The sequence below is a fragment of the Gigantopelta aegis genome, chromosome 8 (genome assembly GCF_016097555.1).
Source record: "Gigantopelta aegis isolate Gae_Host chromosome 8, Gae_host_genome, whole genome shotgun sequence".
In the NCBI taxonomy this organism is placed as follows: domain Eukaryota; kingdom Metazoa; phylum Mollusca; class Gastropoda; order Neomphalida; family Peltospiridae; genus Gigantopelta; species Gigantopelta aegis.
The window spans coordinates 50,762,275-50,780,550 of NC_054706.1; the positions used below are offsets into that span (position 1 = coordinate 50,762,275).

Genomic DNA, 18,276 nt, shown 5'->3' on the forward strand with positions numbered 1-18,276 from the left:
ATTTCTATAAAGTACACTATCGTTTTGACACAACAAATTACTTGGTGTCTCCAGCAGCTGAATTATGACTGTCTGCACAAACATATAGTCAGCTAGTCTGTCATAATGTAATACGTCTTATGGTGTTAAATTATAAAATACATTATATAATTTTTTTAAATAGTCAGCTAGTCTGTCATAATGTAATACGTCTTATGGTGTTAAATTATAAAATACATTATATAATTTTTAAAAATAGTCAGCTAGTCTGTCATAATGTAATACGTCTTATGGTGTTAAATTATAAAATACATTATATAATTTTTAAAAATAGTCAGCTAGTCTGTCATAATGTAATACGTCTTATGGTGTTAAATTATAAAATACATTATATAATTTTTAAAAATAGTCAGCTAGTCTATCATAATGTAATACGTCTTATAGTTGCACTACTTCACGAAAGCCAGGAAATCAAAAAAGAGTAAAATTATAGCAAAATGTCTGAAACAGGCCTAAGCACATTTTTAAAAAACATTTTGTTAAATGTTCATTACTTTGTAAAAAAAAAAAAAAGTAGATTATAAAATTTAGAAAAAAAGAAAGAAAGACTACTCTATTTTTAGTCAAATGAATGTATGAAAAAAAAAGGAGAAAAGAAGAAATAGCAGTCACTCAAAAGAGCTTAAAATTTCTAAAACGATCTACTGAGTAAATCTGTTCTTGATTATTATTATTTTTATCAACTGATATGGAGTTAAATTTTGATTACTTTATAAAAATTAGATTATAAAACTTTATAAAATAATTTGACTATTCATTTTAAAAAAACCGAGTGCATCGATCTACGACTTAAGTTTCATAAGTACCAGGCCAGTTAATTACATCAAACAAAACCAGGGTGGAGGACCATATGAAGATGTTAGAAACTGTAAAAAGAACCCAATCACACACACACACGCACACACGCAGAGAGAGAGAGAGAGAGAGAGAGAGAGAGAGAGAGAGAGAGAGAGAGAGAGAGAGAGAGAGAGAGACAAACGTATACACACACAAACACACACACAGACACTCACTCACACACAGACACACACACACAGACTCACACACATACACTCACTCACACACAGACACACACACACAAACACACACACAAACACATACACACACACATACACACACACATACACACACATACATCCACACATCACACCCACACAGACACACCCACACATACACACACACACATACACACATACATACATACATACATACATACATGTAGGCCTATACACACATGTATATAGGGGCCTACACACTGTCACACACACACACACACACACACACACAGGTTAACGTAGGCCTAAGTTAAAAAACATTTCGCATGAAACAAAATTTGTTTTTATTTCAATTATTATTATTAATACCATCCAGTTATAACTGGATCGGACCAAATACCTTCACTTTGTCGATTTTAGTTTTGCGGGAACATATCGATCGGTTGGAGACACGTGATATATCACATGATGTGATATCACATGATGCGATCATATTACCGAATGTTAGTTTCATTTTGAGACGAACATGTACTACCAAATACTTGTGTTTTTCCTTACATGCTCATTATGCCAGTCAGTTCATTATGAACCAAACTGGAAATCTATTGATTCGAGGCCGCTGCCATCTTGGTACGACGAGGCAAAGATAGGAATCTTTCTCCACTGGGGGGTGTTTTCCGTTCCGAGTGTCACCAGCGAGTGGTTTTGGAAACAATGGATGGACGGTTCGGCCGCAGCCGTCAAGTTTATGAAACAGAACTACAGACCCGATTTCACGTATGCAGACTTCGCACCCATGTTCCAGGCAGAGTTCTTTGATCCCAATAAGTGGGCAGATATTTTCCAGGCTGCCGGAGCACGGTTTGTAACTTTTTATTTCCTGGTTACAAAAATGTTGTTTGTTGTTGGTTGTTTTTTGTTTTGTTTTTTAAAGTCATTCTAAGGGACCGATCAAAATTTATAATACGCGACACCCGAGTACCGCAGTTCTAATACTAGTAATAGCGACTAAAAGCATAATAAACATCAATTTGAATACTGTATATTATATGATTATGGTTTATGAAAACCTTGACACCTTTATTGAAATTAATAAATGTGATTACATTGGCAAGATCAAACAAAAATGCCTATAAAGAATTAAATTATTTTCTTGCACATATGACATGGGGAGATTTGTGGTATCACATACTTGACAATATCCCACACCTGGAAGTTTATTCAAAGATATCCGACCAGATGCTTAATGATGATGGCTTAGATGCCAAAGCCACCCCATCCAATGGAATTAACACTGTTAAAACTGCTTGCCCGATAATGTATGTAAGTTCACACTGCAAGTGCCACAAATATATGTTTCATTTGGAAAAGATATTTCAGTTTCTTTTAGACGTACTGTTTGAAGATGTATGTGTAAGAAGTACTTTGTATCCCGAGAAGGAGGTGCTATAATAATTATATATATTGCAGGCCTTAAAATCAAATTATTTGGTCTTCTCAAAAACATTTGTGTGTTTTAACAATCTTATACATACCGGAATACCTTTTACAGTTGTTGATGCTTGCGTTTTGTTTTTGTTTTGCAGGTATGTTGTTCAAGTCACCAAACATCATGAAGGTTTCACAAGCTGGCCATCGAAATATTCATTCAACTGGAATGCTATGGATGTGGGCCCAAAACGGGATCTTGTAGGTTAGAAATTGAATTTCTACTGTCTTACAATAATATTTGATTCGTACAGTATTCAGTTATTTGTCGAAGGATTCTGCAGTACCAAACATAGCCCCCTTCTCAAATGACACTGGAACTGAAAATTCCCAAACTTAGTGTCCACTTCCATGGGTTGAAACTAGGGTTCACCAGACATAAGGCTGATAGTTACTTGGCCCAAGTACTCTGCTGTTTAAGAGCTAGATGGATAATTATATAATTTCTCTGCATGCCATCGGAAATAACTCTATAAATTAACACATGAGATTTTTGCATTCCACTGAGTAGGCTTGGTAGGCAAAGATTCCCACTTTAATACAACAATAATCCTAGGTTTGACATTTAATACATATATACAATGTTGATGATTTTCAAGTTTACCGATAAGAAATATCTCGCATATTAATCACCAGAACCCTGTTTCAACAATGGTTTGGTTAAATATATAGGTCTTGACAGATTTTGTCCTGTAGTGTTACTATTTGTTATTGGAAAAATTGAAAATGATCCATGTAAAGGTATTTATAATGTCAAACACAAGATTATTGTTTTTTAGAGTGGGAATCTTTGCCTACTCAGTGGCAGACGAAATCCTGTATTTACTTTAAAGTTATCTCTGATAGCAGAGGGAGATTATAACTGTCCAGATGTCTGTGTATAGCTCCCGAGTGGCAGAGTAGGTACTGGGGCCTCCACAAGTCCAAAATATTGGATTCGAGTACTTAAGGGTCAAACTCAACCTGGACCCGAGTATACCCAACACTGGATAATAATAAGACTATGGAATACAGTAAACTAGCATTATGCATCTTAATTCCAGCGCTGAACATGGATGCTAAATCATGCCATTGATACAATGGCTCATTATATTGCATTCCACACTGTCACATTCAGCTTTTCTTTTCCATCATGTCTCATAGCTCTATAATGTAAATTGCGGCAAGCATAATACGGCAGAATGATGTCAAATAAATATCATTAAATGAGAGTGCTCTTCCTTGCACGGGTACTCAAGTCCTGCAAACACACTCAAGTAGTGCTAGACCAGGGGCCCTATTTTCGAAGCAATCTTAGCGCTACGAAATCGTAAAACCGTCGTAGGTTGTGACGTCACTACAGCGCACGCCATAGTGACGTCATAGCTTACGATGATTTTACGATTTCGTAGGCTAAGATAGCTTCGAAAATATGGGCCCTGGCCTGTGCCCGAGTACTCGTGGAGACCCTAGTAGGTACTGGGTTCACATCCCTTTTCCCCGCTTCCACCCAGAGTGAATTTGAATAGTGGGAGGTGTAAGACTGCTGCTTCAATGATTCTCTCACTAACAACTTAGTACTAACACTCTGTTATGTACAAACAGCCCAGATAGCTGAGGTTCATGTCCAGGACAGCGTGTGTTAGGTTTTCTCAAGTCTCACTGTACTTGTTTTACATGCCTACATCTATTGAAGGTTCAGGCATGTTTCCCTCAGGTCCTAATCCTGGCAAGCTAGGCCACCAGTTTGATCAGTGTTCAATGTTGTTCTGTAAAAGAGAGTACAGCTGTGACATGTCATTCACAGAAAATTCAATACTCGAAATTGACAGAGCGAGAGGCAGTTGTCACATAGAATACACAATCAGTGCAACTGTTAATAATTTTCGGTATTATATAATTAATTTCACATTTCTTTACAGCTGAATTATCTTCTGCAATTCGAAACCGGACCAAAATTCACTACGGTGTCTATCATTCCATGTTTGAGTGGTTTAACCCATTGTGGCTGCAGGATCAGACAAACAAATTTACAACAAATGACTTTGTTATGGTAAGGTACTATTTCTTACTTTTCATAAATCAATTGTACATATATACTATTGTGTAACCGTACATGGGACTTACATTTTGTTAAAAAGTACAGGAGTGATACATTGTAAAAAATAGTGGTACAGCTCGAGGTTGCCAGACTCCTTTCAAACTACCTGTGAAGGACATTTTCACAGATACAACAAATATAACCCAGAAACCGTCTGCACTGCCACTGAAGTAGAAGGAAGAATGCAGCTTAATCTGCTAACCACTATTGGATTGCTTTTTTGTATTTGAAAATCTTTAATGGAACAGATATATATAATCAAAATGATTAAAGGGACGTTCTTGAGTTTGTGCAATTTTTAAGATGTTATCGAGTAACAGACTTTTTAACGATTGTAATTATATATCAAATATATTTTTCTGATCGTTCTAATATTTGTAATAAGTTAAATTTCATTTTATTTGCTAAAATATTTCTTTTCGTACATACAAAATTATTTGAAGACCAAATTCAGTTTGGGCTTCTTACAAATATTAAAATGACCAGAAACACACTGAATATACAGACATCGATATTCTAAACAAGAAAATATAGTTAATATATATGTTTAATCGTATAAATATTTTTATTATTCGGAGACATCTTACAATGCCGCAAACTCAGGAATGTCCCTTTAACATGGCTGATTTACGATTTAAGTAAAACAACACCTAATGATACATGTTGTATTTAATGGGTGGGGGGGGGGGGGGCACATTATGTAATAATGTTTTAATTAATTTTTTGCTTTTCAAAATTATATTCGGGCAGTCTGGCTTCAAGACTGAAAGTAATAAATCAGACATATATTACTATTTAATAATTGTGGAAAAAACAAATTCGAACCTGTGCTAAAACAAAACCATTTTTAGTGATGATCATAAACAGTGGAATAATCGATATCATGGAAATTAATATCATAAGATATGGTAATTAGCAATAAACAACACAATAATAAATATCGTGCCGGAGATGTTTATCTTGATGAACTATATTTTGCCTCATTTTTTTCATTCTTTTTCTTTAGGGCCCTATATCTTTATTTTATTCATTAATTCATTAATTTATCATTCATTCATTTGTTACATTGAATATTAAAAATCTACATTTTATTTGTTCATCATTCATTCATTTATTACTTTGAATATTAAAAATCTACATTTTATTCTTTTATCGTCCATTTATTTATTACTTTGAATATTAGAAATCTACCAGTATCAGTGTCTCGCATAAAGTAGCAAACACAGTTACATTCTTGAAAGTACACTTAAAAGTTAAAGTTTGTTTTGGTTAACGACACCACTAGAGCACATTGATTTATTAATCATCAGCTATTGGATGTCACACATTTGGTTATTTTGACATTGTCTTAGAGAGGAAACCCGCTACATGTTTTCATTAGTAGCAAGGGATCTTTTCTATGTTCTGTCCGACGGACAGGATATACCAGTCTTGATGCACTGGCTGGAACAAGGAATAGCCCAGTGGGCTCACCGACAGGGATCAATTCTAGACTGATCGCACATTAGGAGAATGCTATACCACTGGGCTAAGTCCTGTCCCCTGTACATTTAAGTGGTTAATAATGAGTAGTCTGTTTCTTTCTGTGACAGAGGAAGGCTCTGCCCGAGCTGTATGAACTTGTTAGCAAGTACAAGCCTGAGGTCGTGTGGTCCGATGGAAGCTGGCTGGCCCCAGACTGGTACTGGAACTCTACAGTCTTCCTGGCCTGGCTGTATAACGAAAGGTGAGTTTCACACACATACTCGGGGTTTCTGCCAGAGGGTATAGATGGTAAAATTATGTAACCTAAAATCTTGGAAGTGTCTGGGTCTATAATGAAAGGTGAGTTTCACACACATACTCGGGGTTTCTGCCAGAGGGTACAGATGGTAAAATTATGTAACCTAAAATCTTGGAAATGCCTGGCTCTATAACGAAAGGTGAGTTTTACACACTTACTCATGGTTTCTGCCTGAAGGTACGAAGGGTAAAATTATGTAACCTAAAATGTTGGAAATGTGTGGATCTAAAATGAAAGGAGTTTCACACACTTGCTCAGGGTTTCTGTCAGAGGGTATGGATGGTAACATTATGTACCCTAAAATCTAGGCAATGTTTGGCTCTATGATGGAAGGTGAGTTTCACACACTCGCGGTTTCTGCCGGAGGGTATGAACGGTAAAATTACGTATCCTAACATCTTAGAAATTAATGGAAATATTTTTATAATTTCTAGAAAGATTATAGTAAAAGAACTGCTGTTTAAAATTTGTCAAAGTACAAGAAATGCAGTCTTAATTTCAAGTGATTTCAAGTCTATATCTACCTAGAAGGGGTAGTTATACGTGTATGTAGTATGTTTTATTTTTATTACATACCCTCAAGTTTCATAGCTGAAATAATATATTTTTTATGAATAATTTTTACATTATGCAACATGCATATACAACATACATTTAGTAGAAAATTGCAGTTATGTGTATTGATTCTAACTAACTGTATTGTTGTCTGCTATCCTTTTGGTTTAAACACATATATATATATGTATATATAACAATTGTAATGTGTTCAATTAATCATCAAAAAAACAATCGCACAAAAGTAGGTTTTTTTAATAGTCTGTTGTATGTCTCTTTAAATTTAGCATCATGAAATATTAGCATCTTGTATGGCCTCATAGTAGCTAATTTATGATTTACAGTACAGTTATCTCCACTTATTTGCATATCGGTTTATAGCACAATCCGGTTAATCGACTATTTTCACCTAACATGGAACCATTTGCCCGTATAACCCTACAAAACATCCGGTTAATTACAAACTACAAACTGAATATCGGTTATTTGCACATAAAAATAATGAACTTTTTTGGGGGGTGCTAAATTAACGTCACAAATTACTGAGAAAGTCTATCAAACTTTGGCAAAAAAGCTCAAATAAATGCCAATTAATCTGTTTTGTTTGTGCTCACTGTGTGGTAAGCCGACTGTAATATAATTGTGAAGAGCACATACCATGCATGTATGATCAGTCACAATTTGAATATTCCTTATTTTTCTACAAGGGGATATATAAAATAAGGTTGCATGGGCATTGTATAAAATCTCTTATTTAATCATGTTAAATAGGTTTTTGAAATATTATGATTTTGTGATAGGATCTGTGTGTGTACTTGTGTGTGTGTGTGTATTTGTGTGTGTAAACATGTAGTTAATATAGTTATTAGCATCACATGTATGTTTTTGTTAAAGAGACATATCCTAGTTTCAACCCGTGAAAATTAGCACTAAGTTTAGTTAAACAACAAACCTGTAACACATCTGGATAAAGTTACAATTGAGAGAAACATGAGTCTGTGAAATGGTGAAATACCCTCTAAAAATAGACTAAAACTTGACTCCATAACTGTTACTTCTCAGACACACGTGTTTTTAAAAATATGACAAATATATAATTATTATTTTGTGATATTAAAAACACCAGGATGACCAAAAACACTTCGAACGTACAGAAATGGATATTTTAAACAATACAATCTAAGTGAAATATGATTTCAGTTATCAAAAATGGCTCCAACAGTGAAAAATATGTCTTAGTGTTTAAAAACTAGGGTATGTTCCTTTAATATGTTTACACATACACAATGTCATGTAGTTTGTCTGTGTTATATTAACAGCCCAGTGAAAGACACAGTTGTTGTAAATGACCGGTGGGGATCCAACACGCCATGCAAGCACGGAGGCTTCTGGAACTGTCAAGATAAATTCCGTCCAGGTTAGTCCATCTTATGTAGTGTGTTTATCCATAGGTGTTTGGCACCCATTTTTATAGGGGATAGGCTGGTTGTTGCCCGAATTAAACAAAAATACACAAATCTGAATAACAACTTTTATTCATATTGGCATTACTACCAAACACCTATATAGGGTTACAAACAAATCACTACGCATTTATACATGGATTACAACTAATTTTGAGGGTAGAATTATGGAAATACATGGTTAAAAGGTCTCAGGTTAGCACATTTTGCCTGAATATTTCTATAATTTCTGCCCGAATTTGAGGTTTTGCCCCTGCCGTCTTGTCTATTATTAGATTATTTCAGGTTTAATATATTCAACAAAGTTAATTTGGGGTCAGTACATGTTAGATACCATTGAACTCATTGTTTATAAACATATACCACTTGCATTTGCTGATTAAATTTCCAAACAACTTGTAACATAAATGGTATCCAATATCCACTAATGTAGTATTCTCAATTTATCCTATAACTTACCCATATCCATGTCATAAACCAATGTGATAACTTAGTGTATTAACCTCGTTAATAATGTTATGCAAATTTGCAAGGTCTCTAGGTAATGTGTTGCTGTGGATGGGTCATTTGCTTACAACACAAGCCAACAAGACCTATATACCTGAGCGTAAAGTTTTCAAGTATGTAGTTAAAATGCGTGACGTCAAACTAATCGTGATGATGTCATATTACCGATGGTGGCAACTTTAGTACTGTGATATACTAAATTAAAATGTTATTTTAGAAGTGTTATAGGATAAATAGAATTCGCTACTCGTGATATTTAATATGTACACTATATATATCAACCTCGTCAATGGCGTAGGAATGTGCCAAAACGTGGGGGGTGGTGGGGGGCACGTTTATATTTACACACTTTTACACTATTATAAAGCAAATATAAAGCAATATACCCCCCGCTTCCTATGCTAGTCTAGTTGATCGGTATTTGTCTTGGCAGAGACTCGACAAATACTGATTAACATAAACTTGGTTGATATTTTCCATATTAAAAAACACTTGTGATGAATCCTCTATGTATGCACTAAGAATTGTCAGCTGTTTAACATTTATACTGAGTTTTGATTACACATGTATTGTGCTTTCATAGATTAACACCCAACAGCCAATCATATTTTTGTGCTGGGGTGTCGTTAAACATTAATTTTTTCATAGATTTTTTCATTATTTTTATTAAATTGTGTCCATGTTTACTGAACTAATAGTCCTGCTTTTGTTTTTTCAGGCAAACTAATGCAGCATAAGTGGGAGAACTGTATGAGTATTGATCCATATTCTTGGGGATACCGCCGCCCCGCCACTGTGGACCAGCTTTACAGCATAGAGAATCTCATTGCACTGCTGGTTGAAACCGTCAGGTAGTTTACCAGGGCCATCGGACCCTACAGCCAGAATAAACCATCCCAGTCTTGTTTTGTACCTCAGTGGTCTGCAGTCGCTGCGATAAAAAGTTAAAAGTTTGTTTTGTTTAACAACACCACTAGAGAACATATATTGATTTATTAATCATTGGCTATTGGATGTCACACATTTGGTTATTTGTTACATATAGTCTAAGTAGTCTTAGAGAGGAAACCTGCTACCATTTCCCATTGATAGCAAGGGATCTTTTATATGCACCATCTCACAGACAGGATAGCACATACCATAGCCTTTGATATACCAGTTGTGGTGCACTGGCTGGAATGAGAAATAGCCCAATTAATGGATCCACCAACGGGCATTAATCTTTTATATGCACCATCCCACAGACAGGATAGCACATGCCACGACATTTGATATACCAGTTGTGTTGCACTAGCTGGAGCAAGAAATAGCCCAATTAATGGATCCACCAACTGGTATCAATCTTTTATATGCACCATCCCACAGACAGGATAGCACATGCCACGACATTTGATATACCAGTTGTGTTGCACTGGCTGGAGCGAGAAATATCCCAATGGGTCCATCATCGGGGATTGATCCTTGACTGACCACTCATCAGGCAAATGCTTTACAACTGGGCTATGTCTCACTCCTGTTGTTTTGTACCTTAGTAGCCTGCAGTCATATCGCTCCATCATTTAACATTGTTTACTAAAAAAATTTTTACTACAGCAAAAAACACAAAGCCAGCTACAGTTTTAATAAACTCATAGGTGTTTCATATTAGGGGATATAATCAGCTGCTTTGTTTCAGGGTCGATGCAGCAAATATTGTCAACTCCTTTATTTTTATCAGGGCTAGCTCTGGGTGTGCAAAACATTTCACAAAATTAAGTGCAAAAATGCAAAATTGTTATTTTTCAGCAAATATCAATTATTGTATGATTATTTTTTTTGCCAAATTAAAGTAAAATTCGCCAATTGTTCCTAAAGTTCACAATTGGTGAATTTGGCGAGTGGCAGAGCTAACTCTGTTTATGTGCTTAAATTTTCATGGTTTTGCTAAAAGAAAAAACCACAAAACACACAGGACTTAAATTTGTGGATTGAAAAGGTAGTATCAAAATAGTGTATTAGATATATATATATATACATAAATTATTAGTCCCCTACCAGTCCAATAAAAGGGGATTATAGGTTTTGTTCATCTGTCCCACGTATATTATTCCAGACTTTAATTTTGCAATACTTCAAGATATTGACATGAAATTTTGTGAATAGCTTTATCATGTACTGTTACAAATCAATTTTGACTTTCATGGCAATTTATCCATTTTCCATAGAGGTATATCCTTTGAACTTGTTTTGGACCGGGTAGACCACCACAAACAAAAAAGATTTCACAGTACTGGGTTTTTTTATATGACCCAGATCAGAAATTATAGCTGGCAGAAACCATAAAGTGGCACATCCCCTAAAAAACTTTTAACTGTTCTAAATATTTAAGTTTAAGTACTTAAGAAAGAACTAAGCAATGCAGTAAATACTGGTAAATATTACCCCGATTTGAACAACAGAATTCTGGAAATTGTTTTCTTTTTAAGGCAGAATTTGCCAATACATGGATTTCAAACACTGATTATTTTGTCAAGACTTCTATTAAGTTTTATATTTGCTAATAATGTATAGAATTTTTATATTTTATTTAAAACTTGTAGGTTCTGGATAAAACATTATATAATGTAGTCTGTGGTAGTTAGACTAGATATTATTTAAAAAATGATTCCATTCCTTTCATTATTTAAGGCATAATTTCCTGATTGACAAACTTTGTTTTGTAGTTATGGCGGGAACCTTCTGGTGAATGTAGGTCCCACCTCCTACGGAACAATTGCACCAATCTACGAGGAGCGACTCAGACAAATGGGATCATGGCTGGGTGTGAACGGTGATGCTATATACGCCTCCAAGCCTTGGAAATATCAAAACGACTCTATCACACCTGGAGTGTGGTAAGTACAGAGATACTTAATAGCCTGAATAAGCTAAGTTCATTCTGTGTTATCTACCTTAGATCTGTCACATGTGATAGTACTAAACCAAATAACATCCAGCTAGGTCAAAGTTCGAAGTGCACCTTTTGATAGAGGAGATAATACCACAAATCCTGCCTTTGATTGATAAATGTGACCGTGTTTGTTGTAAAAAAATCTTGTTTCATCTGGGCAATAAATGTGTGCAATCTAGTACCACTGTATCAAGTTACCTTGTGCTTGAAACATGTATGGGGTACTTGTAAAACCAAATACTACAATTTTGTGCGAAACTAGGGGGTGTTGTAAAAACATCCTGTTATACAATAAATGAGCCATGAAAGGTTCCACTTTCTGCAGTTAATACTTTGGGGGGGGGGGGGGGGGGGTGCAGTACCAGGTCATATTTTGGTTGATATATTGCATATAGGATGTGTATTTAACCACGTATGTTAACATTGTTGCCAATGGGATTTTATTTGGTATAGTGCAACCATCTGTGGTATGGTAAGTACAAAGATACTCAAAAGCCTGAGTAACATTCTGCAGTTGTCCACCTTTAGATTACAATTAAGTATAGTCAAACTTTTTTATCTCAATGTTGAAGGACAAAACAAACAATCTGGAGATATCTTTGTTTCAAGATAGCAGTATCAGTTGTTGATGTGGTTTATGTCACTGGACAATTTCTTGACCTCTGACTATCCTGGTTTCATGAGATAACACAGATAGATAACGATGTCTGGCTGTATAATTTCTTTTCATCCTTGACCTATGGCATTTTCCTTACCATAGATCAGAGGTCAGATTTAGTTGTCATGTAAAGAGATGTTATTACCAGAGTGTTTTTCGGTATCGTCAATATCATATATTAGGAATAAAAATTGTATTATGTGAACCTCTGGCGAGCATAATACATTATTTTTATTCCTAATATATGATACTGACGATACCGAAATACACGAGGGTAATAATCTCTTTATCATATAATCTCAAGCTTAATACAATGTGTTTTTGTAAACTGTACACGCAACTGTAATTCCAGTCCGCCATTACTAGATATTCAAATGACGTAAGAATATGTGGCACGGTGTATTTTTGAATGGAAATGACGTCAAACTCAAAAGACGTCATTTTGGATGTCCTTACATCAAAACAAACTAGGGCGTAACATTTTTTTGTTTTCTGAATGCTGGGCAGCTTTCAGTGTCAAATTGCCATTGAAATGTTTTTATTCGATGACTGTGAATGCATACGTCGATTATGGAGTGTCACACAAGTACGTTTGCTTAAATGTCAATAAACCTAGTGCCGTGACCTCGATTAATTTACATCTAATTTGCAAAGTTATCAAATTCTTAAAGTATGTGATCTTAAAAATATCACATACTTTGATTGCACTGAAAATGTAAGATATTATATGATAAAGAGAAAATATCCAAGTCGTCTACATTTCTTTTCATTCTTAACTTGATAGTGAGGGAAATAGACATATAAGAAACCAATATGATGTCTAACCCAGACATGGTCTCGGACGAGATAATACTAATAATGCTGCGTTCATTAGAAGCCGTTCATTAGAAGCCGTGAATGTCGTATGTCCCAACTCACAAGTTGTGAAGAGTGTTCATTTGGCGAAATAACTTGTGAACTGGGGTAGGATTTGGTTTTGTCTCAATCTTCACAACTTGTGGAAATAATGGAGGAACAAACACAAATCATTCAGGATTGGAGTGACAGAGCAGATTGTCTATAAACTGCCTGAACACTGTCCACTTGGTGAAGTCGTGTTAACAATTATGAGTTGGGGTGTGTGAGATTAGAGTGACAGTGCAGATTGTCTGTAAACTGCTTGAACGCTGTCCACTTGGTGAAGTCGTGTTAACAATGTGGAACTTATGAATTCACGATATTCACAAGCACCAAATGAATTCAGCATAACCAGGGATATATTAAGTGATCCAAGCTCCAGATCCTGGAGGGGCGCTATTTCTAGTTGGACCTGACACGGCGAGCTGCAGAAGCTTTCTCATTATTTGTACACATCCCCTGAATGAAACTAGGGTTGGGGTACTAAAATCAAAAAAGGGGAACTTCATTATTTTGGAGGGGATATTTGTGATGGTCCACATAACGATGGAATAATCCTGTATGCATGCCTGTATTCACTAAATTACTATGTATAAAGGGCAAGGTAACCAAGACAGCCATACAATGTTCTAAGAACATTCATACCAGTAATATACATGGAGCAATATTTTAATGCATCGTTTGTCACCTGTCCTGCCTTTTAATCAGATAGAAATGGAATGTAAAAGAAATGACAATTCTGTGTGGGGTTTTTTTATGAAAATCATTTATTTGAGACTTATTAAATCTGTGAAATTTCACTCACATTGATTCGTAACCATAGTAGCAAATGCTTTTAATTTGTTCACGAAAGTTCCTGTATTATTATTAGGTAATCTGTACTTGCATAAGAAATACAAAGAAACAGCACTAAACTTTATTTGTTACATATTTTGGGCTAGTTAGCCATAACAGTCAGTTTGCAGTCCTTCAGGTGAAATTTTCCTATGACTAATTATTTAAGAATTGACCGCAATTATTTTTTGGTTCATTCAAGTATGAACCGAAAAAACGATGTGCACACGGTATGACTCTGCGTAGAGGGTCATACAAAAGTGTGCACATCGCATGAACCAAAAAATTATTGCGGTCAAATCTTATAATTAAATTTATATGCATACTTTAACAATACATAACTGAATTTATTTTGTTTAGCTTTAAATATGTCTGTAGTATTGTTTGTGTAAACTTCATTGATACTTACATGTATGTCACGTAAGAATGCAAACGTTCATTCACTATTATTTGAATCAGGTGATTTTTTGTAAACGTAATGTTGATAAGTGATGCCATTTCATCTAGCTGTTGTGCATTTTTACGGATCATTTCATTATATTGGAAGGAATTGTCCTGTTCGTGTTTAGTTTATATTTTATGAAAGTGAATGAAGGGAACATGTCTAACATTTATGCTGTCGGTAGAACCATTTAATTTTCGCCAACAGCTGTAGAACATTGCTTAAAAGTAAGTTACAGGTATGAAGTTTCCTACATGATTTCTTTAGTCACCGACCGAGTCTCATGTCATGATTAGCGAAGAGGTTTTTTTTGGTTGGGGTGTTTTTTGGGGTGGTTTTGTTTTTTTAAATCAATGCGTATAGATCTACATGTCTACTCTGCTATAGCATTTTCCATCAATTTATCATACACATTTTTTCTATTGCTTTCATAACTTTCACGTGTATTTTCTTCAAAATATGTAAATATGGTTGCCTGAATAATCTGGCTTGTTGCACAAAAGTAGTGCGAGTCAGTGGAGTGGGGGGGGGGGGGGGGGGGTGGTAGTAGGCGTGGCTTAAATTTTTTCAGTTCATCAAGATATGAACGGAAAAAATAAGCACCTCTGGACCAATCAGATTGCTGTAAAGTGTATAGATGCAAATGAAATTTAATCATATAAAAATAATGCATTTCAAAACTAGTCGTGATTTCTTTGTAATGTGTTTATAAAATACTGCCAATATTTGTTTTTCATGAATGTACCATCTATCTTATGTTTTTCCTTAACCGGAACCCACAATCAAATCATAATTTAATTGATGATTATAAGGCAGAGATCCCCTAATGCAAGGCTTGGACTACCAACTTTCACGATGAAGTTGGCTAACTCGCCGATCTCACGACTTTACAACTGTCTAGTTGCTAGTCTGAGTGCTTTTACAACTCTATTCTTATCCTGTACAAGTCAGCACTTTTACAACTCTATTCTCATCCTGTACAACTCAGCACTTTTACAACTCTATTCTCATCCTGTACAAGTCAGCACTTTTACAACTCTATTATTCTCATCCTGTACAACTCCTATGACCAATTAGTTGTTAATCTGACTCTTGAGCACACAAGTCAGGAGTGGGGGAAATTACAATGCAACTGTCGAGTTGGCCAACTCCATTATGACAGTTGACAGTTTTGAACCTAGCATTACATAATGAGAAGTCAGGGGTTGTTTTAATGTGCACTTTTTATTTTTAAAAATTTGCATTAAAATTGTTTCTCAGTGGGCGTTATATTATTAGTATTATTGGATTCGATTGTATTTGATAAATTGATGTTCTTTATTACAGGTACACCAGTAAGCCAGGGACGTCTGGAACTGAAGTCTATGCCATCACTGTAAAATGGCCATCGCCAGTCCTTATGTTAGGAGATCCACAGGTTTCCATGGATACAACAGTCAGTCTCCTTGGATACTCAGGAAGTCTGAAATATAAGCCGGGAGTGACCGGTGGAATTGAGATTTACGTACCTGATTTAACGATTGAGGAAACTCCTTGTCAATGGGCATGGACATTTAAATTGGTTGGCCTGAAAAATGCATAATTACTTGCTCAAGAATCGTGACTCTTTTTTTTTTTATTTTAATCAGATTAATTAGTGAGATAAAAACTGTTCAAAATAAGTAGAAAATATTCAAACAATACCCCGGTATACCCCACTTCAGGTCTCATCGTGGTTTCATTTATCAAATGTGTGTGGGTATTGACAAGTATTTGAATTCATACTTACTTTGAACATTTAAAAGAAAATATTCTTGATTATCATTTGTTAGTTTTTATTGACTCATTTGGTTGTTTACAAGATGAACCCAAAATATAGTTTTCAAAGGAATTACTGGTAGTATGGTGTTAAATTATATAGAACAAAACGTAATTGTAAGATCGTTTATGGACAGTTGAATTCCTTGAGATTTGAATTGGTTTCTCTTTGAAAACTGAGGTACAATATAACATTGACTATAAAATATATATAGTAATGTGAAATTATATGGAACAAAAAGGATTTTTATGATTATTTTATGGACAACTGAATTCCTTCTTAGTATCGGTTTTCTCTTTGAAAACTGAGATATGATATATAACATTGACTTTATAATGTATACAGTACTACTGGTACAAAAAATTGAATTTATTTTTGTTATCATAATAATTTTAGTTAATAAAAATGTTAATAATAAAAAAATTCTTATCATCTACAAACTTTGTCTAAGTTTTGTAAAATAGTTTTTTGTTCCCTTTAGAGAACCATTCACCTTGTTCTCAAAATATACAATCAGAAGATAGTATTATAAAGTTGAGTGCCATTTGTTATTTTTGTGCTGGGGGTGTCGTTAAATATTCTAATAAATGTGCAATAATTAAAAAGACAGAAAAAAATATACCGAATTGTCTGTTATATATTGGAAATACATGTACATGTATTTGGTATGCAAAATATAAATTACATTTTGTAACCATTTGATGAAATGGGAAAATAACCATGTTGGTGTAGTTTTAATATTTTCAATATCAGCAATTTATCTTTATGTACATTCCAATGTTCTAATATACTCATAATAACCATGATAATATACATTGTTACATACTAATTGTATGGTGTGGTTTTGTTGTTGATTTTTTATGTCCAGATATCATACAATTGTATTCATAGGCGTACAAGTCCCATTTTTAAGGGGGCCAGGCTGGCCTTTGACCTAATTAAATGAAAGTGCCGAAATCTGGATAACAACAGCACAGTTTGCTCGAATATCTTTATATTTTTGCCCGAATTTGAGGTTTTGCTCCAGCACTAGGGGGGCAGTTGCCCCCACTGCCCCCCCTGTCTCCTACGCTTATGATTGTATTTTTAATGTATTGTTTGTAAACAGTCTGCAGGTGACATTTATACATGACACAATATTACAATATTTGTATTCATTTATTAATAGTGTGCTTTTAAAAAGTTAGAATAAAATATTTTTTTACCGGCTTATTTAAAGCAATTTTTGTTAACCATCTCCAACCTCGGGTGAGTGCGCATCTCATGCAATGCATTGAATGGACAGCCCAGAGATATGAAATGTATGCCCAGTAGAACATGCTTGAACCTTAAATGTGTATGAGCCCAACAAACTTGAAAACAAAGCAAGCATGTAAATAAATGAGGTGGGAATAGCCTCGGATCAGCTGTTTTCCTCTCATGGAACATTGTGTTTCCTCACATTTTAATCGTCCTTTCCTCCAAAATGTTTAACATTTTAACCTAGGATTTCAAGAATTTCTGGGACCCCTCTAGATTTCCTCTGTTTTTACAGTTCACAAATTCCCATCCCTGAAATAGATAATATTTCCAAGTGACCGTTAGATACCATTTATCTTACAAGTTGTTTTAAAAATGTATCTAACCAGCGAAAGCCAGTTGAATCCGTTTTTTAACAAGTTGTAAAATAAATGGTATCTAGCGGACACGAATGTACTATTCTATTTCTTACACATCTTCAAAAATAAATGTAATAATCTTTTTCTGACTAATACGTATTTATGGCCACAGCACTTGTTATTAACTTGGGGCAGGATGTAGCCCAGTGG

The 18,276-nt window shown here is 34.8% G+C and overlaps 1 protein-coding gene across 1 annotated transcript; it reads left to right on the forward strand.

The window, feature by feature from the left end:
- Nucleotides 1-1,527: 1,527 nt before the first annotated feature.
- LOC121378967 (alpha-L-fucosidase-like) lies at nucleotides 1,528-17,302 on the forward strand. The gene is made up of 8 exons (XM_041507377.1): nucleotides 1,528-1,895; nucleotides 2,621-2,727; nucleotides 4,424-4,554; nucleotides 6,195-6,328; nucleotides 8,260-8,357; nucleotides 9,629-9,761; nucleotides 11,613-11,783; nucleotides 15,997-17,302. The coding sequence occupies exons 1-8, from the start codon at nucleotides 1,561-1,563 to the stop codon at nucleotides 16,250-16,252; spliced, it is 1,365 nt and encodes a 454-aa protein (XP_041363311.1). The 5' UTR covers nucleotides 1,528-1,560; the 3' UTR covers nucleotides 16,253-17,302.
- The last annotated feature ends 974 nt before the right edge of the window (nucleotides 17,303-18,276 follow it).

What these genes read in the sequence shown, in the direction of transcription:
- LOC121378967 (XM_041507377.1), top strand. Translation starts at nt 1,561, where the DNA reads ATGTACTACCAAATACTTGTGTTTTTCCTTACATGCTCATTATGCCAG. An exon ending in GCCTGGCTGTATAACGAAAG is followed by an intron (nt 6,329 to 8,259) that starts GTGAGTTTCACA and finishes TTATATTAACAG; the next exon opens with CCCAGTGAAAGACACAGTTG. An exon ending in TCTATCACACCTGGAGTGTG is followed by an intron (nt 11,784 to 15,996) that starts GTAAGTACAGAG and finishes TCTTTATTACAG; the next exon opens with GTACACCAGTAAGCCAGGGA.